The following is a 26,656-nucleotide window of genomic DNA, read 5'->3' as shown; positions in this document are numbered from 1 at the left end:
GGATGGAGGAGCCTGGTGGGGTGCAGTCCATGGGGTTGCAAAAAGTAGGACACAACTGAGCGACTTCACTTTCACTTTTCACTTTCATGCATTGAAGAAGGAAATGGCAGCCCACTCCAGTGTTCTTGCCTGGAGAATCCCAGGGACGGGGGAGCCTGGAGGGCTGCCGTCTATGGGGTTGTACAGAGTCAGACAGGACTGAAATGACTTAGCAGCAGTTACACCATAGCCATGGTCAGAGAACAATTGTAGTCAAACTTGGTTACATCATGGTCCATGAATTGCCCTGTGGCTAGAGACAGTGGTGATATTGTCAAAACACATAGTTACATTGTATCCAAGTGTAACTTCATTGTAGTCACTGAATTCCATTATAGTGTGTCTCCCTGTGGCTGGAAACAGTCATGCTATTGTCAAAACATAGTTATAGTGTATCCAAGTACAATTTCATTTAACTCACAGCTCAGTTACACTGTAGCCAAGTGCAGCTTTTCTTATGGCCCAAGCCAAGAATTTGGTGTGAGCAGCATCTGGGCTTGCACTGAGCAGTCGTGCTGTATAGCCAAGCACAGACTCCCCTTGTTGCCAGGCACAGAGTCGCGCTGTATCCAGCACAATGGGAAGCATTCCTTCGCCTTTAGAATGAAGCTGGGTTCTGGAATGTTCATCCTTTTCCTCCTGCCAGAAGGAACTGTGGACACAGTGTCCCTAGGAGATGGAAATCAATTACTTGGAAATTTGGCCTTCCCTTCACACCCCCACACAGATGACCTTGGGAGGCTGCCAGTGAGAAGGGGCAGGGGAAATGCAGTCTCTTGTACACCATACTCGCAGATGATGGGACCAGATAATTTTCTCTGGGGCTGCTCCCCACCCCCTCCCTCTAGCCCTGCATCCTCTTGGGATTGTCCTGGCTGTTTCAGGCAGAGGACTGAGCTCCGGGCCCTTTCAGAGCAGTGTGGGGACTGAGAGCTTCTTTCTTTTCAGGGTACTTCTGGCAATCGGGGCCTCCAGGGGGAGAAAGGAGAGAGGGTAAGAAAGAAGGGGATTCCTTGGGAGAGGGGAACCCTAATAATGGGGCTCTGACTCTGCCCCTTCGTGAAAACCTTGGCTTCTGATCTCTGTACTGTGTTCCACCCAGGGAGAGGATGGTTTCCCAGGCTTCAAGGGTGATGCGGGGCTTAAAGGAGATCGGGTAAGATGCTCTCCAAGGGAAGAGTCTGGTGAATCTGGGGGACTTGGGAAAAACAGTGAGGAGGTGAACTGGGGCAAAGACAGGGGGCAGGGGTGACAAAGAAGGACTGATATCAGGGTTTCTCCTTTCTGTTCCAGGGGCAACCCGGACCTCCAGGTCCTCGGGGAGAGGATGGTCCTGAAGGGCTCAAGGGGCAGGAGGGGCTGGTTGGCGAGGAGGGTCCCCCAGGCTCGGCTGGGGAGAAGGTGAGTGGACCTGGTCACCCCCCTCCAGTCTGTCCCCAGCTTCCAGCCAAGGTGTTCCCTGGCCCTTTGCCCTCAGCCTTCGGTTCTTCTATCTCCAACTTTAGGAGGCTCTTCCTTTCTTCACTTCTGGAGCTCAGCATGATAGAGCAATGCCATGCACTCTATCTTATTTATATCCCTATAACCACGACAGGCAACAGACATTTTTATCCCCGTTCTACAGACAAGTAAACTGAGATTTGGAACGATTGAGTGAGCTGTCCAAGGACATGCCCCTAGCAGGCAGGGACCAGGAGTTGAACCCATGTTTCCCTGGATCCCACCCACCTCCCTTTGCCACCGTGCCCCAGCCATCCTGCCCCTCCCCAACTGACACCCAAATTGCAATCTCTGACTTTTTTTCCTACAATCTCTCTGCAGGGCAAGCTTGGCGTGCCGGGTCTTCCAGGTTATCCAGGACGTCCAGGCCCTAAGGTCAGACGCTATGAGGCGGGTGGTGGGCAAGGGTAGGGTTTAGAGACTGATTAACATCTGGGGTTCTAGGCTATGGTCTGGGGGTGTGAACTGGCCACCTCATGGGGCACTGAAAGTGTAAGATGTGGGCTTTGACATCAAACTTAGGCTCGAATACCCAACCTTATCTGCTGAGTGGCCTTGGGTAAGTCACTCCTCACCTGCTAAATGACCTTGAGTAAGTCACCCCCTAATACCTGCTAAACGAACTTGAACAAGTCTATTGAGCCATTTTTCTCAGTTGCAAAATGGAGATACCAGCAGTAGCTACCTCATCAATTTGATTATAATAATGTTGATGATTTTGGTGATAATAAATCTGTAGGATCCTTCTTACTGGTATGATTAAGGTTGGCTCAAACAAAAAGTCAGTAAGGAGGAGAATCATACAAAACACGCAGCTTACATATCTTGAATTAATTATAACTTAGAGTGTATTTGTGTAAAAATGTACCTTTGGCTGCCAATGTTTTGATGGATGAGGCTGTTGGTAAGACATGTCTTTCTGCCTAAGCCACACCCGTATTACATCACTGATGATTTGTAGTTTTTATTTACATAAAGTGGAGCAGGAAAATCAAAGACATTTAGAAGAAATCTGAGCACAGAATCCTCGAGTTCCATACTTTTGGCATCTTGCTCTGGCACAGTTACCTTGCGTTTGTGTGTGCTAAGTCTCTTCAGTTGTGTCTGACTCTTTTCAATCCCATGGACTGTGGCCCGCTAGTCTCTGTCCATGGGATTCTCCAGGCAGGAATACTGGAGTGGGTTGCCATGCCCTCCTGCAGGGGATCTTCCTGCCTCTAACCTGCCCCTTACCCAACTGCCCCCACGCTCTTGACCCTGCCCCTGGTGCTGCCTCTGAGGCTTCCCTTTAACCAGGGCCCTGCATACCCTGGATGCCCTGCCTGCGTGCATGCTAAGTGGCTTCAGTCATGTCCGACTCTTTGTGACCCCATGGACTGTAGCCCGCTAGGCTCCTCTGTCCGTGGGATTCTCCAGGCAAGAATACTGGAGTGGGTTGCCATGCCCTTCTCCAGGGGATCTCTCAGACCCAGGGATGGAACCCGCCTCTCTTACTCCTGCATTGGCGGATGAGTTCTTTATCACTAGCGCCACCTGGGAAGCCCCATAGTTATCTTGCCCATGCCTAATTTGACAGTGATTTTTTTCTTTTAATTGCTTTCCTTTATATTAAGTCTTTTCCATTCCTTTCTCTCTCTCTCTCTCTTTTTTTTTTGGTTGAACTCTGCTGTTTGCAGGATCTTAGTTCCCAGACCAGCAATTGAACCCAGGCCCTCGGCAGTGAAAGCTCTGAACCTTAACCACTGAACTGCCAGGGAATTCTTGTCTTTTCCATGTAACTTTGATTTTAGAGATATCTTTCTTTTCCCTTTCTACATTTCATCCATTTTCATAAGCTTTCATTAAATCACATGAGTCCATTGGCAAGGGGAACTGCTATAAACAGGTTTGGGAATTAACTCAAGGCACCAAAATTCGGAGCAGAACTCAGCCTGTTGGAGCAGGAATTCCTGGGAGTTCAAAGAAATTCAAAGGCTCATAGCCAAGACTGAGCAGTGTGCCTTGGGCATCAAGCACTGAGCACATTACCGGAGGCCTGATGTATTAGTTAAGCTGAAGTCAGTTTTGGGTTGCTAGAATAAAAATGCCTTGGACTGGATGTTCTAAACATAGAAATTTGTTTTGGAGGCCAAAAGTCTGAGATCAGAGCGCCAGCATGGTTGGATTCTGTGAGGACTTTCTTCCTGATTTGTAGATGAACATTTTCTGTCTTTGCCCTCACATAGGGGAGGAAAAGGCCCTGATGCTGGGAAATATTGAAGGCAGAAGGAGAAGGGGGCAGCAGAGGATAAGATGGTTGGATGGCATCACCGACTCCATGGACAGAAATCAGCAAATTCTGAGAGATAGTGAAGGACAGGGAAGCCTGGCATGCTACAGTCCATGGAACAACAACAAAGGAGAGAGGGGGGAGCCAGAGAGAGACACAGACCAAGAGAGATATAGTCTTCTTTCTTTAAAAAAAAAAAAAAACTTTTTATTTTGCTTTGGGGTATAGCCAATTAACAATGTTGTGACTGTTTCAGGTAAACCATGAAGGGACTCAGTCATACATATGCATGTATCCATTCTCCCCAAACTCCCTTCCCATCCAGGCTGCCACATAACATTGAGCAGAGTTCCATGTGCTATACAGTAGGTCCTTGTTGGTTATCCATTTAAAATATAGCAGTGTGTACATGTCCATCCCAAAGTCCCTAACTATCCCTTCCCCCATCCTTCCCCCGGCAGCAATGGGTTGGTTCTCTAATTCTGTGAGTCTCTTTCTGTTTTGCAAGTAAGTTTATTTGTATCATTTCTTTTCAGATTCCATATATAAGGGATGTCATACGATATTTCTCCTTCTTTGTCTGACTTCCTTCACTCAGTACGTCTGGTCTCTTCTTATAAGGACACTAATCCTATATACGAAGCTCCTACCCTCATGACCTACTTAGTTCCCAAAGGCCCCACCTTCAAATATTATCACACTAGGGATTGAGGATTCAACATATGAATTTTTAGAAGACACAAACATTCAACCCATAGCAGTTAGTAGTTGCGTGAATAAAATGACAATTAACATTCCTTGAATTCATGCTGTGTACCAAGTACTTTGTAACAAAAATAAAACGAAACAAGACACTTTCTACACATATCCCATCTATCCTAACCAGAACCTTGTGAAGGAGGTATTGTTCATATCATCCCAGGCTACAAACAAGGAGACTGGTGCTCAGAGAGGTTCAGCCATTTGTCTAGGGCCACACAGCTAGTCCAGTGATGGATCTAGGATTCAAAACACAGTGAGGGGTGAGAGGGGATATTGGAGCCTATGGCGTCTTCCCCCCCGGTCAAGGGAGGATGCCTCCATGATGGGCAGGAGAGCAACTACTGGAGTCAGTTAATATGCCAGGCAGTGGGGATTAGGACCAGAGCATTATGTCCCAGTCATTGAATAAGTAAGCAGATAAGCAAGGTCATTTCAAGACAAATATTATAGGGGAAACAAAATAGGAAAATGTGTTAGTGTGTGATTTGAGGATGAGGTGGTCAGGATGGTGGTGGGAGGCTTCTGGAAGGAGGTGACATCTGAATGAGATCTAGATGAGGAGGGGATCTGAGAGAAGAGAATTTTAGGCAAAGGCAGACAGTGCAAAGGCCCTGAGGCAGGAATGTACTGGTATGTGAGTAGCATTAAAGAGGCCAGTGTGGCTGGAAAGGAGAGAGCAAGAGGAGAGAGGAGAGGACGCCTGAGGGCTGTCTTGGAGGAGGCAGGGGCTGGAGGGACCAAAGAAGCCTCTGGAATCAGTGGCCTGGAAATGCCTGAAACGATGGGATGGCCAAATGGAGGGCTACCATTGCCCGCCGCCCATGCCTCATCTCCTTTTCTTCTCTCTCATTCTCTTGATTCAGGGATCTATTGGCTTTCCGGGACCCCTGGGACCATTAGGAGAAAAAGGGAAGCGGGTGAGTCATGATCTAGGGGTCAGGGGGGAGGGGAAGGGCTTGCACGAGAGGAGGAGTGTGTGTGGCTGTGCGTGACAGCAGGTGGGACCCTAGGCAGGTGTGTCTATGCCTGGAAGCCCTTGTGTGCACACACCTTGCCACATGCAATGCAGGGCACATGTAGGTGATCCCACCTGGCACTACAGCATGTGTGCCCATGTGCCCATGTGTCCATGTGCATCCTACATGCCCTTCAGTGCGAATCAGATGGGGCCTGGATGCTGTAGCCTCGGGGCTTGTGGGTGAACAAGGGCACCAGCTGCATGATTGTTGTGTGACTGTGGGCATAAATGCATGAGAGGGCATGTTGATGTGTACGAAAGAATAGGGAAACACACATAGGTGTATGTGTTTCTGTGCACCTGAGGGGTTGTGTACACTTGCATGCAGGGTTTGGCTATGTGTGCACTGCAGCTATGTAAATGGATATTGCGTATATGCACCCAGCGTGTATACTACTGTGTTTATCAAGACTGTGTCCTCACATGAGCCCACGTACATATGTGTTTACCACATTGGGTAGACACATGGGCAAAGAACATATTACACGACAAGCTCCATGTGTCATCTCGAAGCTGTGGTTACCCCTTGCATGCCACGGTGGTACACAATCCTGTATGCACACCATGCAGCTGTGATAACTAAACAGGCGTCTGTGTGAGTTAGCGTGCTTCTAGGTGTGGACCCTGTAGGTGCAATCATAATATAACTGGGTGTGTGTCATCTTTTCATAGTTGGATGTGTAAGTTGTGTTTATGTATATGAGTGAGTGAAAGGCTTGTGAGCAAATGTGAGACAGACATCTTTCCAGGTCTCTGACTGGGTGTATTTGTGTGTGTCTGTCCTGTCTTTGCACCAACACCAACTTCTTCTTCCCCCTCGCCCCAATTTATGTTCCAGGGGAAGGCCGGGCAGCCAGGCCTGGAAGGAGAGCGGGGACCACCAGTAAGAAAATGGGGACAGGGCCAGAAAGATGGGCTACGAGGGGAGCGGTGGGTGGGAAGAGAGTTTGGGGCATGTCGGTGGTCCTTGGGTGGTCACAGAGGGAAGGGGCCCTAAGGACTTGGCCTCACTTCCTGGGCCCCCCCACCCTCTCCCTTCTAATCTTTGCTTCTTTTCTCTTCAGGGTGCCCGTGGAGAGAGAGGGCAACCAGGTGCCACAGGGCAGCCGGGCCCTAAGGTATGGAGAGGACGGGTGGCCAGGCACCCCCATGCAAGCCTTCTGGTTCAGGCTCACCAAGTCCCTCCCAATACATCCCTGTTGAGTTTGTTCTGCAGCCTGAGTCTAATTCATTCTATCCTAGGGTGATGTGGGCCAGGATGGAGCCCCTGGGTTCCCTGGAGAAAAGGTGAGTGAGTGAGTGTGTGTTTGTGTGTGTGTGTGTGTGTGTGTGATTCTGGGTGGGAGACAAGCCCAGAAGGTAGGGAGACATTATAATGCAGAATGCAGAAAAAGCCTCTGATATCTGAGAGCTGTGAGTCAAGTCTTAACTTTGTTGCTCACCTGCTCTGTGACCTTGGTTGAGTCACCTAACCTCTCTGTGCCTTGGTTTCTCCCTCTACCAAATGAGAATAGCCACAGTTCCCCTCCCAAAGGGCTGCAGTGGCAAATGAAATGACTTCCTGCAGGCAGAATGCTTGACCCCATGCCTGGCCTGCAGGAAGCACCCAAAATGCTTGTTGTCATTAGGTGGGACTCAGAGGGAGGGGGAGGAAAGCAGAAACGATGCTCTAATGATTTCTGCTTCCGTTTCAGGGCCTCCCAGGTCTGCAAGGTCCTCCTGGGTTCTCTGGACCAAAGGGTCCCCCTGTAAGTCAGCATATCCTGCTGGGGGGAGGGGGAGCCAGGCAGACAGGGAAACTCCTTATTGTGCTCTCATGCTTTGTCCGTCAGGGTCCCCAGGGGAAAGATGGGCTACCTGGACACCCTGGACAGAGAGGAGAATTGGTGAGCAACCCTTTGACCTCTGACCCCTGACCCCATTGGGCTCTTCATTTCTTCCACTCCATGATATTTTTTTCATTTATATTTTATTAAAAAAAATTTTTTTGGCCACATCTTGTGGCATGTGGGATCTTAGTTCCCTTACAGGAAGGGAGCTGGCACCCTGTGCAGCGGATGCTCAATCTTAACCACTGCAGCACCAGGGAAGTCCCATGACACCTTCTTTCAACGTTTCTCCTCAGGGTTTCCAAGGTCAGACAGGCCCACCTGGACCGGCTGGTGTCGTGGGTCCTCAGGTCAGAGTGGCCCCCACAGGTCTCCCCAGTTTTGCACCAGTTTGGGGATATTTGGGGGGAGGGGAGATGGTGATCCCAGACAGAACCACTACCCCAGGCCACCTCCATTCAAGATGAGCCTTCTTCCTCTCCAGGGAAAGACAGGAGAAGCAGGGCCTCTGGGTGAGAGGGGGCCCCCAGGGCCCCCTGGACCTCCAGGTGAACAAGGTCTTCCGGGCCTGGAAGGCAGAGAGGGGGCCAAGGTGAGACCACCACCCCACGGGACATCTCGGTTGAGTGACCTCAAAGATCCTGGAATGGCCTTACTGTCATCCCCAGTCTCAGCATCAACCCTGTGGGGGAGGGGACCCAGACTCACAGATTGAGGGGAGACGCCCCCTCCTCCACAGTCTGACTTCCCTCCCCTGGACTCCTGCAGGGGGACGTGGGACCACTGGGACCCCTTGGGAAGGAAGGGCCACCTGGACCCAGAGGTCTCCCTGGTCCTCATGGAGCCCCCGGGGAACCAGTAAGTATGGTTTGCATGTGCCTGGCTGGGCTGTGAAATGGAGAAAGAAAGGGGGGCTTAGGAGGGACATGGCTATAGCCTCCTAACCATGGAGGAGGAGGGATGGATCCCTGAATCTCAGTGCCAGGAAGTGGGTAGGAGCTCTGAGCCCCCCAGAGTAAACACAGGACCTGGGAGCACTTTGGGGGGTCTCTCTTTCTGGGAAAGCAATTCATGGGGGCTTATGGGATTGGGGGCAGTAGGAGAAGGGGACGACTGAGGATGGGATGGCTGGATGGCATCACGGACTCAATGGACATGAGTCTGAGTGAACTCCAGGAGATGGTGATGGACAGGGAGGCCTGGCGTGCTGCGATTCATGGGGTCGCAAAGAGTTGGACACGACTGAGCGACTGAACTGTGGATCTTAGTTTCCCAACCAGGGATTGAGCCCAGACTCTCAGCAATGAGAGCAGAGTCCTGACCACTGGACTACCAGTGAATTACCTTTGGGGGTCTCTTGACTATGAATCATCTCCTCCTCAGGGACCAACTGGTTTAAAGGGTGACAAGGGTCCCCCAGGTCCTGTCGGTGCCAACGTAAGTGTAAATCCATCTGCTATGGGGGGTGGGCAGGGTGGAGGGGTCTCAAAATATCTGGGAAGCTGGGTATGGTCATGATCATGTTCAGCTATTTTGGGAGCCAAACAGGCTTGAGTCACACTCCTCTCTGCCACTCACTGGCCAGGCAGTCTATCATTCCACCAGCCTCAGTTGGTTTGTCTGTAAAATAGTCCTGTCTCTAGGTTGTAAACCTCAATGAGATGATCCGTCCAACACTTACTTACTGGCATCCCAGACCTTACCGTTTAAATGTGGGCCCTAGTTCCCTGACCAGGAATCAAACCTGTGCCCTCTGAATTGGAAGGGCAAAGTCTGAACCACTGGACCTCAGGGAAGTTGGACATGAGCCCCTTTAAAAACCTCCTTTCTTCTGGAGCTTACTACTATCTAGTCGAGGAGATAATGGATCAGCGGCGGTGAATGCCACAAAGCCAAATAACACAGGCTAGTGGGGGAGCAGGGAAGAGCCCTTAAACAGTCTGGCCAGGGGACTTTCCTGGAGGTGCAGCGGTGAAGGCTCCGTGCCTCCAATACAGGGGGCGCTGGTTCAATGCCTTGTGGGGGAACTAAGATCCCACATGCCACCCTGAGGCACCAAAAAATAAATTAAAAAGCTGACTAGGGAGAGTCTCCTGAGAAGATGACATTTGAGCTGAGACCTGAGGAAGGAGCCGTGTGGTTGGCTAGGAGAAGAGTGGGTGCCAGGCAGAGCGAAGAGCACGTGCAAAGTCCTGAGGCTGGAGGAAGCAGTGAGGGGGGCCGCGCGGCTGGAGGGAAGTGAGTGGGAGGAAGTGAGGGCAGGGAGGAGATAGGGGCAGGTCGCGGAGGGCCTCATGAGCTGCCGGGAGAGCTTTTTTGCTCCAAGTGAGTGGAAGCCTTGGAGGGCTTCCGGCAGAGGAAGTCACGTGCTCTGACTCGGATGTTCACAGCGCCCTCTGGCTGCTGTGTGGGGAACGGCCTGGATTGGTGGTAACCACCTAACTCAGGCTGCTTGCAAACCCTCCAATAAATGAGATCTACTGTTATTGCTATCATTCCTGACCCTCCCCCCGTTTTCAGGGATCCCCTGGGGAGCGTGGTCCTGTAGGCCCAGCAGGGGGCATTGGGCTTCCTGGTCAAAGTGGAGGCCAAGGCCCCGTGGGCCCCACAGGCGAGAAGGGTTCCCCGGTAAGTTCCTGCCCCCTCCATTCATCCCCAAGAACCAGCCCTCCACATACCAGGACTGCATTTCTGCCCTGACTCTTTCTACTCCCCCTAACAGGGTGAACGTGGCGCCCCTGGCCCCACTGGTAAAGATGGGATCCCCGGGCCCCTGGGCCTTCCTGGGCCCCCTGGAGCTGCGGGGCCTTCTGGCGAGGAAGGGGACAAGGTGAGAGAGAGTTGAGGCAGAGGGGAGGGGCTGGGGGAGGACGGGGGAAGAGGGACGCTGGGTCGTTGCTCATCCTGTTTCCTTTGCAGGGAGAAGTGGGTGCCCCCGGTCACAAAGGCAGCAAAGGAGACAAGGGAGATGCGGTGAGTGGGGCACCCAGAGAGGGAGCTGGTCTTTGGTCTTTGGAGAGGGTAAAAGGGATACTGAGAGGATGGGCAGGGGCGTGGGTCACGGGGTTTCCTGCCTTCTTGAGCCCCATCTTGACACTCGCAAGTAACAGAAGTCACTTAAGCTACCCAGAATAAAGGGGCCAACTGTGTTCCCAACTTCCCTCCAGGAATTCAGTCTCAGCACCCATCACCCGGAAGCCAGCTCAGTCCTGGGAAATCGATGGGACTTTGGGGCCAACGTTCTGATGGGCCAAGCTTATGAGAGATGCTGTGTCTGGTCCCATGAGTTGGTGGCGAGGAAGACAGGGTTGTGGGGAGAGAAATTCAGTTTTCTAGTGGAGTGGGGAGTGGACAGGGGTGCAGTGATTGATGTCGCTAGTGTTCCCCCTTCATCTTTTTTCAGTTTTTTAAAAAAAATATTTATTTATTTGGCTACACTGGGTCTTAGTTGCTGCTTATGCGATCTTTGATCTTCATTGTGGCCCATGGGATCCGGTTCCTTGACCAGGGGTCGAATCCTGACCCCCTTGGGAGTGCAGAGTCTTAGTCACTGGACCACCAGGGAAGTTCCCCACCTGCGACCTTAATCTTAAACCTGAGGGTTTCTTTACTCTGTTCCCACCTCCAGGGCCCGCCTGGACCAACAGGGATACGGGGTCTGGTGGGACACCCAGGCTCTCCAGTGAGTACTCCCAGCTTTGTGGTCCTCCTCTGGATCCCTTATGGGAAGGGACAGTGTTCTCCACTGTGACTCAGGCCCCAGTTCAACCCTAACCCCTACCCCTTCGTGTCAATGCTCAATTCAAACTCACCCCAGAATTTGATTCAGTCTTGACCTCAACCCTCAAACTTCATCACAGCCCTAATTTTAACACCCTAATTTTAACTGTGACCTTAACCTCAATCCCAACTCAGACCTTATCTTCACATCCAACATTAGCTGAACCTGACCCAGTCCTACCCTTGACCTCAGTCCAGACCCACCCTCTAATACTGACCCCAAACCTGAGCTCCAATTCTGAATTTACCTCAGACCTGAGCTCAAGCCCAACCCTACCTCTCAACCCCACTTGGACCTTAATTGACCTCAGCTTGACCCTGACTCTCCACCAAGCTCATCTCAAAACTTTGACTCAGTCCTAGATTTCATTCCTAAACCCTGACCCTTAACCTGCACCCCTAGCTTCAGACCCAACCCTGACCCTCCCCAAACTTCATCCCAACCTTGAACATCCATCCTGATTTTGACCTTGAACCTAACTCCAACCCTTGACACAGACCCTAACTGTGTCCTACCCTGTCCTCCTTCTAGGGAGCAGATGGGGCTCAGGGACGCCGGGGACCCCCAGGCCTCTTTGGGCAGAAAGGAGATGACGGAGTGAGAGGCTTCCCTGGCGTGATTGGTCCTCCTGGCCTACAGGTGGGTGTCTGAGTTTGAGGGTATGGCCTCTGATCCTTCCCACTTTGTGGCCCAATTTTGCTTCTTTGCTCCACAGGGAATGCCAGGCCCTGCTGGAGAAAAGGGAGAAGTTGGAGATGTCGGGTCCATGGTATGAACTATGGGGGGAAATGGGAGGGGTGGTAGGGCAGGGTTGGCCATCAGATCAGTTTGGGGGGTCATGGGGCACATTGTTTTAAGGATCGTGCGGGTCATCAGTATCAAGGGTGGTGTTTGTGGTTTGTTGTTCAGCCACTCAGCTGTGTTGGGCTCTTTGTGACCCCTATGGACTGCAGAACGCCAGGCTTCCCTGTCCTTCACTGTCTCCCCGAGTTTGCTCAAATTCATGTCCACTGAGTCAGTGATGCCATCCAACCGTCTCCTCTTCTGTCGCTCCCTTCTCCTCTTGCTTGGAGCTTTTTGAGGGGCCGTGAGGTCACTGGATGCTATTCTGACTGTCCCATAGGGTCCCCATGGAGCTCCAGGCCCTCGGGGCCCCCAGGGCCCCAGCGGATCAGAGGTGAGGACTTGGGGGGAGGGCCTCAGGAGGCCCCAGGACATCACTTTCCCAAGAAGGGGCTGTTGGAATCCCTCCATCCCACCTGTACCCCTCATTGTCTCTCCAGGGTCCTCCAGGGTTGCCTGGGGGAGTTGGTCAGCCCGGCGTTGTGGGTGAGAAGGTGAGAGAGAGAACAAGGGGCTGCCCAGGGTCGGGGAGGCTCAACCAGTCCTGCCTGGTTGTGGGAGTGCGGGGGATGGTGGCAGTTCTGGCTGCCAGGAGGGGACCCCTCTTCACTTTCACTTTGCCTCCCGCAGGGTGAGCCAGGAGAGCCTGGAGACCCAGGACCCCCAGGGACCCCAGGCACCCCGGTGAGTGACTTTCTTCTGGGCCCCTGCACCCATCTCAGGGAATCCCTGACCCTTGGGCATCCTGGACCCCCATGACCTCTGGGCAGCCCTAGGTCACTCATGGACCCAGACCTCTGGGCATCCCCAGTTATCTTGATGACAGAGACCTGGAAAGTGTCAGGGTTGCTACATCAAGTTCTCTAGGTTGTGCACTGCGCAAGGGTGTGCGGCTGAGGGGGCAGGAGGGGCTCAGACCTAAAGCACAAGCCCTGGCTTAGGGATGAGCTGCCCAGAGGGCATCCCTGTTTTTCCTTTTGAAATTATTGATGTTTATTTGTTTGGCCGTGTCCAGTGTTAGCTGGGACACGTGGGAGCTTTGCTGGGCCGTGTGGGAGCTTCCCTTGGGGTGCACAGACGCTCCAGTTGTGTTGCGAGAGTTCAGTAGTTGTGGCATGTGGGCTTAGTTGCTCCACAGCGTGTGGGATCTTAGTTCCCTGACCAGGGATTGAACTTGTGTTCTCTGCATTGCAAGGCAGATTCTTAACTACTGGGCCACTAGGGAGGTCCTGGGATCTCTTTTCTGATTCACCCCAGGGTGGCACATGGGCTAGCCCAAACTTGCCCATGACCTCTGGTCAACTGGATCACCCTGACCCCTGACTCCGGTAAATCCTAGATTCCTCTGACCCTTGGGCAGTCTAGGCTACTTTGACCCCTAACCCCAGGGAAGTCCCAAGCCACGCAGATTCCTGAGTTCAGGTATGCTAACCTTGACCCCTGGAGAGTCCAGGCTACTCTGACCTCTGACCTCTGTTTCTGCCAAGGGCCCCAGGGGAGAAGTTGGTGAAAAGGGGGATACAGGCCCATCTGGGGCTGCTGGACCCCCAGGCAAGAAAGGCCCCCCTGGAGAGGATGGAGCAAAGGGGAATGTGGTGAGTCCTGCAGCACACGGAGGCCATGACCCGGGGAGGGGCACATGGAGGCCATGACCCGGGGAGGGGCACGTGTGTCAACCCGAACCTGCTCCCCAACTTCCAGCCAGGGGTCCTGTGTGCTGGTCAGTGTGCTGATTCCACAAGCAACCCAGAACGTGGCCGAATGAATGAATGGTTGAATGAAAGAATGAGTCAGTGTAAACATACAGTGGTAACTGGTCATGGCAGCAGGGGAAACTTGCTTCCACATCGAGTCATTCTAACAGTGCTGGAAAGGTCAAAGTTGCCACTGATGAGGGATCAGGGTTGGCTGATTGGGATTTGCCATCAGGGTAGAGGGTGACCCCTCCTGCCATGGTGAGGGGGCTCCGGGTGGGGAGGGAGGGTGGTGAGGAGCTTCAGAGTCTGAGGGACCTTGATTTGAATTTCAGTACCCCGCCCCTTACCGGGTCCCCTCTCTGATTTTTATCTGTGAATCCCTAGCTGGGAGGATGCAGTGAAATGATTCATGGAACATTTTTAGCTCCCATTAAACACCAGAATGTTCCTTCTAGCAGGGCTGGGGTTTTGTGTTTTCTTTACCAATGCATCCCCAGCAACCAGAACTGTGTCTGAGGACAGCTGGATGAATGAATAAATGAATGGATGGATGAATGCTCCCTCACTCAGAGATATGATTTTTCATTATTCTGTGTCCCAGGGCCCCGCCGGCCTCCCAGGAGACCTAGGCCCCCCTGGAGACCCTGGAGTTTCGGTGAGTGTTACCCCCTCTTCCTCAAAAGCCCAGCCTATTCCCTATTCTGTCCCCAATCTCATCACAAACCTGAGCAAGGTCAATGAAGCAAAAAACCTCCACTTTCCTCCAAGCATCACCCCAACATTCTGCTGTGCCCTCACGACCGCTCCCAACTTCATTTCCTCTACCACAGGGTCAAGGTGGCCCCCCAGGGGAGAAGGGAAACCCTGGAGATGTGGGGGGACCGGTGAGTAGGGGAACAGAGGAGGTGGTGCCTAAAGAGGGGTGTCGGGGCAGTTGAGTGGGTGAATTGAGGGCCAGGAGAATGGGTTAGTGAGGGCCCCAGGGCGCCCAGAGGCGCATCTGCTTTGTACCATGCATGTGAGCAGGAGGCAGGGGATGGGGGGATGGCTGGTGCTGGGGTGATGCTTGGGGAAGGCTGTCTTCCCATCAGAGGCATCCTGAAACTGTCATCCTTGACTCCCATGCTGGTTACAATCTCCATAGGGTCCACCTGGCGCTTCTGGGGAGCCTGGCGCCCCTGGGCCTCCTGGTAAAAGGGTGAGTGATGACACCCCACCCCCTGGCTCTAACTTGGTTCCACTCACTCTCATAGGCCCCCCTTACCTCCACAAGCCCCCCTCATACCTAGAGGCCCCCACGCATCCCAACAAGCCCTCCACTCACCATCACAACCCCCTACTCAGCTCACAGCCCCCTACTCAGCTCACAGCCCTCTACTCACACTTTCTACTCACCCCTCAGGGTCCTTCTGGCCGCATGGGTCGAGAAGGCAGAGAAGGAGAGAAAGGTGCCAAGGTGAGTTCCTTTTCTTTTTGGCTGTGTTGGGTCTTCATTGCTGTGTGTGGGCTTTCTCTAAGTTGCAGCAAGTGGGGGCTACCCTCTAGCTGTGGTGCTCAGGCTTAGCTGCCCTGCAGCATGTGGGATCTTCCCAGAGCAGGGATCAAATCCGTGTCCCCTGCATTGGTGGAGAAGGCAATGGCAACCCTCTCCAGCACTCTTGCCTAGAAAATCCCATGGACGGAGGAGCCTGGTGGGCTGCAGTCCATGGGGCCACTAAGAGTGGGACACGGCTGAGCGACTTCACTTTTCACTTTCATGCATTGGAGAAGAAAGTGGCAACCTACTCCTGTGTTCTTGCCTGGAGAATCCCAGGGACGGGGGAGCCTGGTGGGCTCCGTCTATGGGGTCGCACAGAATCGGACACGACTGAAGCGACTTAGCAGCAGCAGCAGCCCCTGCATTGGCGGGTGGATTCTTAACCACTGGACCATCAGGGAAGTCCCAGGGAATGGTCCTTATCCTGACCCGTTGGTCAACAGTTGGGCCAGCAGAATGAGGAGGGACCTGTGACCACCACAGTTGCCCCAATTTCTCCCACTCCCTGATGGTTCTTGGCTGGAGGGTCAGGAGGCAGGCTGCCCCTGATTCTCTCTGCCTCCTCCCTTCCACCTTGCTCCTTTTCAGGGGGAACCAGGTCCCGATGGACCCCCAGGGAGGACAGGCCCAGTGGGGGCTGTAGGGCCCCCTGGACGTGTCGGACCTGAGGGTCTTCGTGGGATCCCTGGACCTGTGGTGAGTGGACTGGGAATAGGGTTGGGATTGGTTGCGGGATCAGGCCCTCCCTGTCTGCTCGCTTCTTGTAATTTGTCATCATAATTGGGAGGAGCTGACCCTGGTCCGGGTGGGAGGTGGGGCGCCACACTGAGTTCTGGCAGAGTGCAGGCCCCTCATGTTCTATTTTGCCCTAGGGTGAACCAGGCCTCCTGGGACCTCCTGGACTGCTAGGCCCTCCTGGTCCCCTGGTAAGAGACTCCTTCATCCCTGAGGTCCCAGCACTGAGAATCACACTGGGCATCCATCCAGTGACCATCTAGTGACCTTGGGTACTGATAGTGCAGACTGACCCCTCACTGACTACCCTTCTGATGGTCCGCCCTGACCATCTATACTAACCATCTCTTCAGATCACTCATCTTGATGGTCTACACTGACCAAACTGACCATCTCTCTTAACAGTCTACACTGACTACCCACACCAATGTGGGCTACAGATCATTTATCTTGACCATCCTCCAAAAGCCCCTCCATTCATCTCTCATCATCTCTCTCCTCTCCTGACCACCCCCACGACCACTTCCCTGGTAAATTCCATTTGAAATCTAGGTAATCTCCCGTTTGACCACCCCCCAGTCACTCACAGGAGGCTTTCTGTTTGAGACTAACAACTGCCCCTAGGGCTTCCCGGGTAGCTGAAACAGTGAAGAATCTGCCTGCAATGCAGGGGACCTGGGTCCAGTCAATGGGTTGGGAAGATCTCCTGGAGGAGGGCATGGCAATCCACTCCAGTATTCTTGCCTAGAGAATCCCATGGACAGAGGAGCCTGGCGGGCTACAGTCCATAGGGTTGCAAAGATACCGCTGAGTGACTAATATTTTCTCTTTCAACTGATCCTAACTCTCCTTCCAGGGGCCCTCTGGCCTCCCAGGGCTGAAGGGAGATGCTGGCCCCAAGGGAGAAAAGGTAAGGATGCCTCTTTTTATTCTCTGCTTCTTATTTTCTTCTTCTTTTCCCCCAGCTACCTCCCTCCGTAGCCAGAGGGCTAGGAGACTGGGGTCTTCTCTGCTCCCAAACTCACTGCCCCAAGGCTGGAAGGGAACAGTCTGTCAACTCCCCGTCCCCATTCTTCCCCCACATGTGTCTCTCATATCCTCCAGGGCCACATTGGATTAACTGGTCTCATCGGCCCCCCTGGGGAGGCTGGTGAGAAAGGGGATCAGGGGTTGCCAGGAGTGCAAGGCCCCCCTGGCCTCCAGGGAGAACCGGTGAGTGTTCGTCCTGCCCCGAGGGAAGATTGTGTTCGAGGGGAATGGGAAAGCAGAAATGGGGCTTGTTTGGGTGTGGGGGGTTGGGAAGCCTGGGTCTCGAACGATAGGGCTTGTGTCTGAAGGAAATGTGGGGCTCTATCTGGGGGACTTGATGGTTGTGTCTGGGGTTGAGGGCCTTCTTTGGAGGGGACTTGTCTGGGGGATCGGAGAAGGCAATGGCACCCCACTCCAGTACTCTTGCCTGGAAAATCCCATGGATGGAGGAGCCTGGTAGGCTGCAGTCCATGGGGTCTGGGGGATGTGTCTGGACCATAAGGATGAACCCCGTCAGTGATGATTCTGATGTCCTTTCCCCAGGGTTCCCCTGGCCCCATTGGCTCTCTGGGCCACCCTGGGCCCCAAGGCGTGGTGGTGAGTATGAGGGGTTTGCGGGGGTGGGGGGGGGTCACCCTGTTGGGCCAGGAGTCCAAGCCCTCCTATTTCTACCCTACAGGGTCCTCCAGGACAGAAAGGCTCAAAGGGGTCCCCAGTAAGTAGTCACTGCTCCCTTGGGCTCTCACCTCCCAACTCCCCAGCCCCCTTCACTGTACCAGAACCCTCAATGCCTTTGGGTTCATTCGTTTATTTATTCAGTCAGGCATTTGACTATTTCTTCACCACTTACCATTGTATTTTATCAAATCTAAGATGTCATCCATTGTAAGATGCGCCATTGTTTTATGAACTGTGCAGAAGAAAACAGTTCTGCCAAGTAAATGATGACTTGTCATAGATGTTAAGATGCTGATTTCAGAGATGTTCAACTATGGAAAGAAAATTTGCATTTTATGCTTGGGGCTGAAAATTGCCTGTCCTTCCTCCAGTGGTGTGTGTGTGTGTGTGTGTGTGTGTGTGTGCGGGCAGGGGTCTCCATAGACAGAGTTCACACCCGAGTGACTTCTCCCTACAGGGATCCCAAGGTCCTCGTGGAGACACCGGCCCCCCAGGTCCTCCTGGTCCCCCGGTAAGTTCCCCATGGGGCTCTGTCCCAGTGTCTCCCCTGGTCTCTCAGTGACTAGAAGTGGGCGGAGTGCACACCACGTGTTCAGGGATTGCATGTGGGAAGGGAGGTGGCTCAAAAGCTGAAGGAGGATCTGGGCTGTGTGTAGGGGGTTGGGGGGACCTCCATGGGGGCTCTGATTGGATTCTGTCTGTCCATCTCTCTGGCCTTTCTGTCTACCTCAAAACGTTGTTTCACTATTTTATCTTTATTTTTGTCTTTCGGGTCTCTCTCTGTCTCTCTCTCCTTTGCCTGACTGTGGTTCTGGCTCTTCTTTTTCCTCTCTCCACTTCCCATCTCTGAGCCTTTCTGTCCCTCTCCTTCCTGTGTCTCCCTCTGTCTCTGATTGTCCATGTCCCCGGTTCCTGTCTGTATCTCTCTCTACTCTTTTTCTTCCCCCGACACCCCTGTGTCTTTCTGCCTCCCACATCTCTCATTTCTGCCTGTCTCTCTCCCTGTCTCTTCTTGCCGTCCTCCTCTCCTCCATCCCCACCTCTGCCCAGGGTCCCTCTGCGGAGCTGCACGGGCTGCGCCGGCGCCGACGTTCCCTGCCAGGCTTGGGGACCCCGGAGGGCGGCCTGGAGGAGGTGCTGGCCTCAATGGCGTCGCTGAGCTTCGAGTTAGAGCAGCTGCGGCGCCCTCCCGGCACAGCTGAGCGCCCGGGTCTCGTGTGCAAAGAGTTGCACCGCAGCCATCCACATCTGCCCGATGGTGAGGTCCCGCCCTTCCCCCCGGAGGGCGGGGAGCCGTGGGATCCAGCCCCCGGCTCATCCTCTCCTCACTGGCTCTGCGGCAGGGGAATACTGGATTGATCCCAATCAAGGCTGCGCGCGGGATGCACTCAGGGTTTTCTGTAACTTCACGGCAGGAGGAGAAACCTGCCTCTACCCAGACAAGAAGTTTGAGACCGTGAGTACCTGCGAAGGGGGCTGGGAGGAGTTGGTGGAAGGAGGGACTCGAAAATATCTCATTCATACCTCGCCGCTCCCAACCCCTCCCCCCACCCAGGAGTTGATTGAGGTTTTATTTTCCCTCCAGCCGACGTCTATTGGGCACCTTCTGTATGTCAAAGTCCTTGAAATGCTGGGGCTACGGCAGAGAATCAGACAGACAAACCAAACCAAAAAAAAACCAAAACGCTTCTTTGCTTCGTTTTGTTTTATGGAGCTTATTTTCTGTGGGGAAAGACAGATAAGAAAAAATAGTAAAGAAATCAATAATAGTGGTGAACCTTGAAATAGCAGGATATATGTGCCAGCCCTAAGCACTCAGCTGCATTAACTTACTGAGTCCCAGCCACCGATGTGGTCATTTTATTATTATCCCTAAAATAGATAACCAACAAGAACCTACTGTACAGCTCATGGAACTATACTCAATATCTTGTAATAATTTATAAGGGGAGAAAGGGTTTCCCTAGTGGTTCAGTGGCAAAGAATCCACCTGCTGAGCAGGAGATCTGAGTCAGATCCTTGGGTCAGGAAGATCCCCTAGAGAAAGAAATGACAACCCATTCTGGTATTCTTGCCTGGGAAATCCCATGAACAGAGGAGCCTGCTGGGCTGCAGTCCATCGGGCTGCAAAAGAGCTGGACACAACTGAGACTAAACACCAACATCAGGGCAAAGAATCTGAAAAGAAAAAAAGATATATGTGTGTAACTGAATCACTTTGCTGTCCACCTGCAACTAACACAACATTAGAAGTCAGCTCTGTTTCCATTTAAAAAAATAACAATTCTGTTATCATCCCCCAGATAGGGAAACTAAGGCACGAAGGACAAGATTACCTATGACCACCTGGCCCTTGTCTCAGCCCTTAACCACCCATCTATACTGCCTCCTAACCTGCTCTCTTATAGGTCCCATGGGTTAACTGCCCCCCCCCCCGCCCTGATCTGCTACTGCTACTGCTAAGTCACATCAGTTGTGTCCAACTCTGTGCGACCCCATAGACGGCAGCCCACCAGGCTTACCCATCCCTGGGATTCTCCAGGCAAGAACATTGGAGTGGGTTGCCATTTCCTTCTCCAATGCATGAAAGTGAAAAGTGAAAGTGAAGTCGCTCAGTCGTGTCCGACTCTTAGCAACCCCATGGACTGCAGCCTACCAGGCTCCTCTGTCCATGGATTTTTCAGGCAAGAGTACTGGAGTGGGGTGCCATTGCCTTCTCCAGGCCCCATCTGGTCCCCCAGAAATCCTGGGGTTCTCCATCAGGGAGCCTAACAGTCTCTGACACTAAGAACCAGGCTTAGCTGTAGAGAGCAGTGGGTGAGCAGTGAGCCTCTGGACCCTGGACTGCTTGGGTTGGAATCCAGATCTGTTATCTCAGTTTTTCCATCTGTAAAGTGGGGGCTCAAGAAAGTATCTGCCTCATAGGGTAGTTGAGCACTCATGTTACCAGCACACATATCAGATGACACTGATACACTGACTGTGTGCAGGGCTGTGTTAATACCTCTTGGGGCTTCCCTGGTGGCTAAGATGGTAAAGAATCTGCCTGCAATACAGGAGACCCAGGTTTGATCCCTGGTTTGGGAAGATCCCTGGAGAAGGGAACGGCTACCCACTCCAGTATTCTTGCCTGAAGAATTCCATGGACAGTCAGGAGCCTGGCGGGCTACAGTCCATGGGGTTGCAAAGAGTCGGACACGACTGAGTCACTTGACTAACACATTTTGCTAATATCTCTACTGCTGGTAAACCACATAGTGAGCACAGGGCCTGCAAAAGTGCACAGTAATGTTGTTCTTTTTTTTAGTTAATTTATTTTTTGGCTGCACTGGGTCTTCCTTGCTGTGTGTGGGCTTTCTCTAGTTGTGGTGAGCGGGAGCTACTCTTTGCTGTGGTGCACAGGCTTCTCATTGCAGTGGCTTCTCTTTTTGAGGCGCATGGGCTCTAGGCGCACAGACTCAGTAGTTGTGGCCCACAGGCCCATTAGTTTGGCGCACAGGCTTTGTTGCTATGCAACATGTGGCATCTTCCCAGACCAGGGACTGAACCCGTATCCCCTGCATTGGCAGGTGGATTCTTAACCACTAGACCACCCGGAAAATCCCAAGGGGTGTATTGTTAAAACATCACCATTGGACACCCAAGGCTCCAATCCACAGTGGGCTTCAGGGAGACAGTGTAGGGCAGGCTCCTGGGAGTTACCTCAGCTCGGGGGGTGGGGGGAGGTGGGAGCCAGAGCATTTATCCACCAGCTCTTGTCAATCATTAGTGGAGGCACCCTCAGAAGTCAGAAACCCCCAGCCTCTTGGATCTGTCCTGGGTACCAGCCAAGCCCAGTCCCACAGCCAGAGAATAACCTAAGCGTTCCTGATATTTATAGTCAATAGATTTCTTTTTATTCATTTAGCTGCACTGGATCTTAGTTGCAGCATGTGAGATCTAGTTCCCTGACCAGGGATTGAACCGGAGTCTTCTGCATTGGGAGTGCGGAGTCTTAGCCTCTGGACCACCGTGGAAGTCCCCTACAGTCAGTAGCTTTCAGTTCAGTTCAGTTCAGTTGCTCAGTTGTGTCCGACTCTTTGTGACCCCATGAATCGCAGCACGCCAGGCCTCCCTGTCCATCACCAACTCCTGGAGTTCACTCAGACTCACGTCCATCGAGTCAGTGATGCCATCCAGCCATCTCATCCTCTGTCATCCCCTTCTCCTCCTGCCCCCAATCCCTCCCAGCATCAGAGTCTTTTCCAATGAGTCAACACTTTGCATGAGGTGGCCAAAGTACTGGAGTTTCAGCTTTAGCATCATTCCTTCCAAAGAAATCCCAGGGCTGATCTCCTTCAGAATGGACTGGTTGGATCTCCTTGCAGTCCAAGGGACTCTCAAGAGTCTTCTCCAATACCACAGTTCAAAAGCATCAATTTTTCGTCGCTAAGCTTTCTTCACAGTCCAACTCTCACATCCATACATGACCCCTGGAAAAACCATAGCCTTGACTAGACGGACCTTTGTTGGCAAAGTAATGCCTCTGCTTTTCAGTATGTTATCTAGGTTGGTCATAATTTTCCTTCCAAGGGGTAAGCGTCTTTTAATTTCATGGCTTTCAGTGTGGGGTGGTAAATGCAAAGTTGACACATTGCCAGCACCCCCGACCAGGGCACCTGTTACACCCTTCTCTCTGTCCCCCAGGTGAAATTGGCCTCTTGGTCCAAAGAAAAGCCAGGTGGCTGGTATAGCACATTTCGTCGAGGGAAAAAGGTGAGTTACCTGCAAAGCCAGGGTGGGAATGGTATAAAAATTGGTGTAAACCAGCATGGGGAATTGGAGGAGGCGAGATGAACAGAATAGCCTCATCTCTGCCTTTATGCTGATCATAGGCTTGTGGTGGGGGGGGGCGGGGGGGGGGAGCAGCATCAGATGTGTGATATGGGGGGAAACACAGGGCATGGTGGTGGTCTAAAGGCAGTGCTGGAAGGACCTGAAGGCTTCCTGAGGGAAGTCACAGCTCAGCTGAGGTCTAAGGAATTAACTGGTTTGCAAGTTTGGGAGGACAAGGAAGGGTGTTCTGGAGAGATGGAACAGCATATACAAAGTCCCAGAGTCAAGAGAAAGCCTGGTAGATTAAAAGAAGAAAAAGCGACTTGCTCTGCTCTAGAGAGAGTGAGGGGGAGTGTGGTAGGAGAAGAGGCTGGGCAGGTAGGTGAGAGCTAAGACCACCTCCTCAGAAAGACTATGGGCAGCAGGGAGCCATGGGACGTGTTTAAGTGAGAGGGACTGAGGTTCAATCTCTATGATAGGAAAATGCCTCTGGGCTGCTGGTGGTGGTGGTGGGGAAACTGGAGGCTGGGAGACCCAGGAGGAGACTGATGTGTTGGTTTAGAAAGGCAAGGAAGGGAAGAGGCTGGAGCTAGTGGCATGGGGGATGAAGAGGAAGGAATGGCTTAGAACGTTATCTAAGAGGGCAAGTCCATAGACCTAGTTAATTGATGAGATGGCAAGTCAATGGGACCTATCAATATTAATTGATGAGATGGAGGGGAGGAAAAGAAAGAGATAGAAATGATGCCCAGGTTCCTGGTTTGAAGAACAGTCTAGTGAGATCCTGAGATATATAAAGGGAAGAGGATCAGGTTTATGCAGTGGTGGGGGATCTTGGGTCCACTTGAGACTTGTTTATGTAACATGTGTATGTGTGCTAAGCACTGGGAACATCGCAGCCAAGGAAACGCAGTTCCTGACTTCCTGAAGTTACTGTTCTATTGGGAATGGGACCAAGGAAGCAGACAGAGAATAACCAAGGAAATAAAGCTATCATATAATGCCAAGTGGTATATGGGTTTGGGGTCCCCTAAAACACACTGAGACTCAATTGCGAGGGGTTGATCTGTGATGTGAGTCCAGAAAACATAAATCAGGAAATGTGAAATGATACAGGGAAGAGAAGGAAGCCAGAAAAGATGCGTTACTGGGCTGGTTATCTCAAGCCAGTGATAACTTAATAATATATTTTATGCAGCCCAATATATCCAAAATATTGTCGTATCAATATAAAGATTACTGAAGCATTTTCAACTTTTTCCCCGTGAGTTCTTCAGAGTCTGGTGCATATTTTATATTTATAGCACATCATGATTTTGATACTAAATTTCCTTGGAAATACTTAGATTGCATAAAACCTGCAGTTGAAAAGGTAGATTTGCATCTTCAAGTTGTTCCAAACCTCAGTTTTCTGATAAATGGGTTGAGGCTCAGTTGTTAGTTATAAATTAAATAAAGTTAAACAGTTTTTAATTAAATAATTTAAATAGATGGACCCAGAGGTTATCACACTATGTGTAGTAAGTCAGAAAAGACAAATATCGGATGATATTGCTTACATGTGGAAGCTAAAATATGACACAAACGAACTTCTTTACAAAACAGAAATAGACTCACAGACACAGAAAACCAACTTACGGTTACCAGAAGGGAAAGGGAGAAAGGGATATATTGGAGGTTTGGGATTAACATATACACACTATACACTGCTATGTATAAAATAGATGAACGAGGACCTACTATAGCACAGGGAACTATATATTCAGTATCTTGTAGTAAACTGTAATCGAAAAGAATATATATGTATATATATGTGTGTGTGTATATCTATATATATATACATATAACTAAATCACTTTGCTATAAGCCTGAAACTAACACAGCATTGTAAATCAACTATACTTCAATTCTTAAGAAATGAGTGCTCCCCCCCCAAAAAAATTAAAATTTAACTGAAATTATGAAAAGTTTCTCAGTCTCACCAGCCACCATTCAAGTGCTCAATAGCCACACAGGCCTAGGGGCTTGCAGGAGAACCAGGGATGATCAGATGGCTGGTGGGGCAGCCAAAGAGGAAATCAGGGCAGCAGGGGTGGGTCGGCAGTGGATAGAGATCCTGGGAGGTGGGTACCTCGGAAAGAGTCGAGGCGAAGGACACACCCTCACCTCCTCTTTGTCCCACCTCCAGTTCTCCTACGTGGATGCCGATGGGGCCCCGGTGAGTGTGGTACAGCTGACCTTCCTGAAGTTGCTGAGTGCCACGGCCCGCCAGAGCTTCACGTACACCTGCCAGAACGCGGCCGCCTGGCTGGACGAAGCTGCAGGTGACCACAACCGCTCTGCCCGTTTCCTCGGGGCCAATGGGGAGGAGCTGTCCTTCAACCAGACGGCAGCCGCCACCATCACGGTCCCCTACGATGGCTGCAGGGTAAGGAAGAGGGCAGGGACTGGCCAGATTGGGGAGGGGAGCCTGTGATTACTCCCCTCCCCCTGACTCACCCACCATCCGTGTCGTCCCGTGTCAGCTCCGGAAGGGACAGTCGAAGACCCTCTTCGAGTTCAACTCCTCCCGAGTGGGATTTCTGCCCTTGTTGGATGTGGCAGCTGCTGACTTTGGCCAGACGAACCAGAAGTTTGGGTTTGAACTGGGCCCTGTCTGCTTTAGCAGCTGAGAGCTTCGGGGGCTGGAGGGACAATGAAGGAGCCCCCCAGATGGGCCACATTTGGTGCTGAGGCTTTGAAGCCGTCGGATTTATTGTCTCCTGTGACTGCGTGGAGCCAGGAAACGGTCTGCTCATCACGGTCAAACAATATTCCTTCTCCGTTCCAGGGGGTCTGGGGGCTGGCCTACCCTGGTCCATGGGTCCCGTTTCTCTGCACTGCGCCCCAGCTGGCATAACTGTAGTCTGGCTCTTTCTCCCCTTGGTGCCCATCACTCATCTCCTTCCCCTGAACCCCCACCCCCACCCCAGCAATGAACTTCTAACTCAGAGCTGATGAATGCCCCCACCCACGCCCGCCTCCCACCCCCTCAGTCAGTGCTCTCAACACCCTTTGGTGCTACCTTCTGCATAGTTAAGCACTGGATGTCTCCTGAGCCCAGACTGGGATCCCCTCGCTCATTTCTTCTTTTCAGGTGGGTTCGCAGTGAAGGGATTGATGTCAGACTACGGAGGGAAGTGGGACTTCCCTGGACTGAGCTGCGTACTCTTTCTGCTGCCTCAGCCTAGCTCTGAATACTGTCTCCCTCCATGACTCCCCAAATACACCTTGCCATGCCAGGAGGCGTGGGGACCAAACTGGTGGGGTTGGGGGGAAACCAGGATTCTAATGGTGCTGCCCTATTTATACCTGGGTCTGTATTAAAAGGGAGAATCCCCTCTGTTGTATATTTAATCTGCTTCCTCCTTAGGGAAGGCTGGGATATGATGAGAGAAATCCCCATCCCCACCCTAACTCCCCCATACCACCACCTGCCCCAGGCCATAGGGCATAATTGGCATCTCAAGTCTGAGAATAAATCAGTGAACTGTGTCCTGTCTGTGTCTTTCTTTCTTTTTACCTTTTTATTTATTTATTTTTAGTTTTGGCTGCGCTGGGTCTTCATTGCTGTGCACAGCCTTACTCTAGTTGTAGTGAGCAGGGGCTACTCTCTAGCCATGGTCTCTGGGCTTCTCATTGCAGTGGCTTCTGTTATTCCAGAGCATGGACTTCAGCGCACACGGGTTCAGTAGTTTCAGCTTCTGGGCTCTAGAGTGTGAGAGCGTGGGCTCAGTAGTTGCGGTGCACGGGCTTAATTGTCCCGAGTCATATGGAATTTTCCAAGACCAGAGACAGAACCCATGTTCCCTGCGTTGCAAGGCGGAGTCTTAACCACTGGGCCACCAGGGAGGTTCCTTGTCTGTGTCTGTCAACTGGTGCTCTCTTAGGGTCTGGCTCTTGTCTCACCCAAGGCATCTTGCCATCATCTGTCTTAATTAATTGTGCCTTTTGGTAGAGTCAGCTTTAGTGATTCACGTGCATGCTCAATTGTGTCTGATTCTTTGTGACCTCATGGACTGTAGCCCACCGGGCTCTCCTCTGCCTATGGAATTCTCCGGGCAAGAATATTGGAGTGGATTGCC

At 52.0% G+C, this 26,656-nt stretch overlaps 1 protein-coding gene across 1 annotated transcript in view; it reads left to right on the top strand.

Moving 5' to 3' along the window:
- The window catches only part of COL5A3 (collagen type V alpha 3 chain), a 45,753-nt gene extending 19,790 nt beyond the window's left edge, over positions 1 to 25,963 (top strand). The window contains exons 28-67 of the mRNA XM_068979579.1: positions 988 to 1,032; positions 1,142 to 1,195; positions 1,333 to 1,440; positions 1,861 to 1,914; positions 5,434 to 5,487; positions 6,427 to 6,471; positions 6,653 to 6,706; positions 6,831 to 6,875; positions 7,283 to 7,336; positions 7,421 to 7,474; positions 7,714 to 7,767; positions 7,902 to 8,009; positions 8,186 to 8,275; positions 8,801 to 8,854; positions 9,938 to 10,045; positions 10,140 to 10,247; positions 10,337 to 10,390; positions 11,046 to 11,099; positions 11,730 to 11,837; positions 11,914 to 11,967; positions 12,322 to 12,375; positions 12,482 to 12,535; positions 12,672 to 12,725; positions 13,529 to 13,636; positions 14,340 to 14,393; positions 14,569 to 14,622; positions 14,883 to 14,936; positions 15,141 to 15,194; positions 15,864 to 15,971; positions 16,148 to 16,201; positions 16,867 to 16,920; positions 17,115 to 17,222; positions 17,583 to 17,636; positions 17,719 to 17,754; positions 18,175 to 18,228; positions 18,768 to 18,975; positions 19,061 to 19,173; positions 22,404 to 22,472; positions 24,721 to 24,960; positions 25,058 to 25,963. Coding sequence (XP_068835680.1) covers positions 988 to 1,032; positions 1,142 to 1,195; positions 1,333 to 1,440; positions 1,861 to 1,914; positions 5,434 to 5,487; positions 6,427 to 6,471; positions 6,653 to 6,706; positions 6,831 to 6,875; positions 7,283 to 7,336; positions 7,421 to 7,474; positions 7,714 to 7,767; positions 7,902 to 8,009; positions 8,186 to 8,275; positions 8,801 to 8,854; positions 9,938 to 10,045; positions 10,140 to 10,247; positions 10,337 to 10,390; positions 11,046 to 11,099; positions 11,730 to 11,837; positions 11,914 to 11,967; positions 12,322 to 12,375; positions 12,482 to 12,535; positions 12,672 to 12,725; positions 13,529 to 13,636; positions 14,340 to 14,393; positions 14,569 to 14,622; positions 14,883 to 14,936; positions 15,141 to 15,194; positions 15,864 to 15,971; positions 16,148 to 16,201; positions 16,867 to 16,920; positions 17,115 to 17,222; positions 17,583 to 17,636; positions 17,719 to 17,754; positions 18,175 to 18,228; positions 18,768 to 18,975; positions 19,061 to 19,173; positions 22,404 to 22,472; positions 24,721 to 24,960; positions 25,058 to 25,204 — 3,090 coding nt within the window. The 3' untranslated portion in view covers positions 25,205 to 25,963. The remainder of the gene's footprint in view (positions 1 to 987; positions 1,033 to 1,141; positions 1,196 to 1,332; positions 1,441 to 1,860; positions 1,915 to 5,433; positions 5,488 to 6,426; positions 6,472 to 6,652; positions 6,707 to 6,830; positions 6,876 to 7,282; positions 7,337 to 7,420; positions 7,475 to 7,713; positions 7,768 to 7,901; positions 8,010 to 8,185; positions 8,276 to 8,800; positions 8,855 to 9,937; positions 10,046 to 10,139; positions 10,248 to 10,336; positions 10,391 to 11,045; positions 11,100 to 11,729; positions 11,838 to 11,913; positions 11,968 to 12,321; positions 12,376 to 12,481; positions 12,536 to 12,671; positions 12,726 to 13,528; positions 13,637 to 14,339; positions 14,394 to 14,568; positions 14,623 to 14,882; positions 14,937 to 15,140; positions 15,195 to 15,863; positions 15,972 to 16,147; positions 16,202 to 16,866; positions 16,921 to 17,114; positions 17,223 to 17,582; positions 17,637 to 17,718; positions 17,755 to 18,174; positions 18,229 to 18,767; positions 18,976 to 19,060; positions 19,174 to 22,403; positions 22,473 to 24,720; positions 24,961 to 25,057) is intronic.
- Positions 25,964 to 26,656: the final 693 nt, after the last annotated feature.

This window comes from Capricornis sumatraensis, chromosome 9 (assembly GCF_032405125.1).
Source record: "Capricornis sumatraensis isolate serow.1 chromosome 9, serow.2, whole genome shotgun sequence".
In the NCBI taxonomy this organism is placed as follows: domain Eukaryota; kingdom Metazoa; phylum Chordata; class Mammalia; order Artiodactyla; family Bovidae; genus Capricornis; species Capricornis sumatraensis.
The sequence above is the reverse complement of the archived record's forward strand: the minus strand, read 5'-3'. Positions and strand labels throughout refer to the sequence as shown.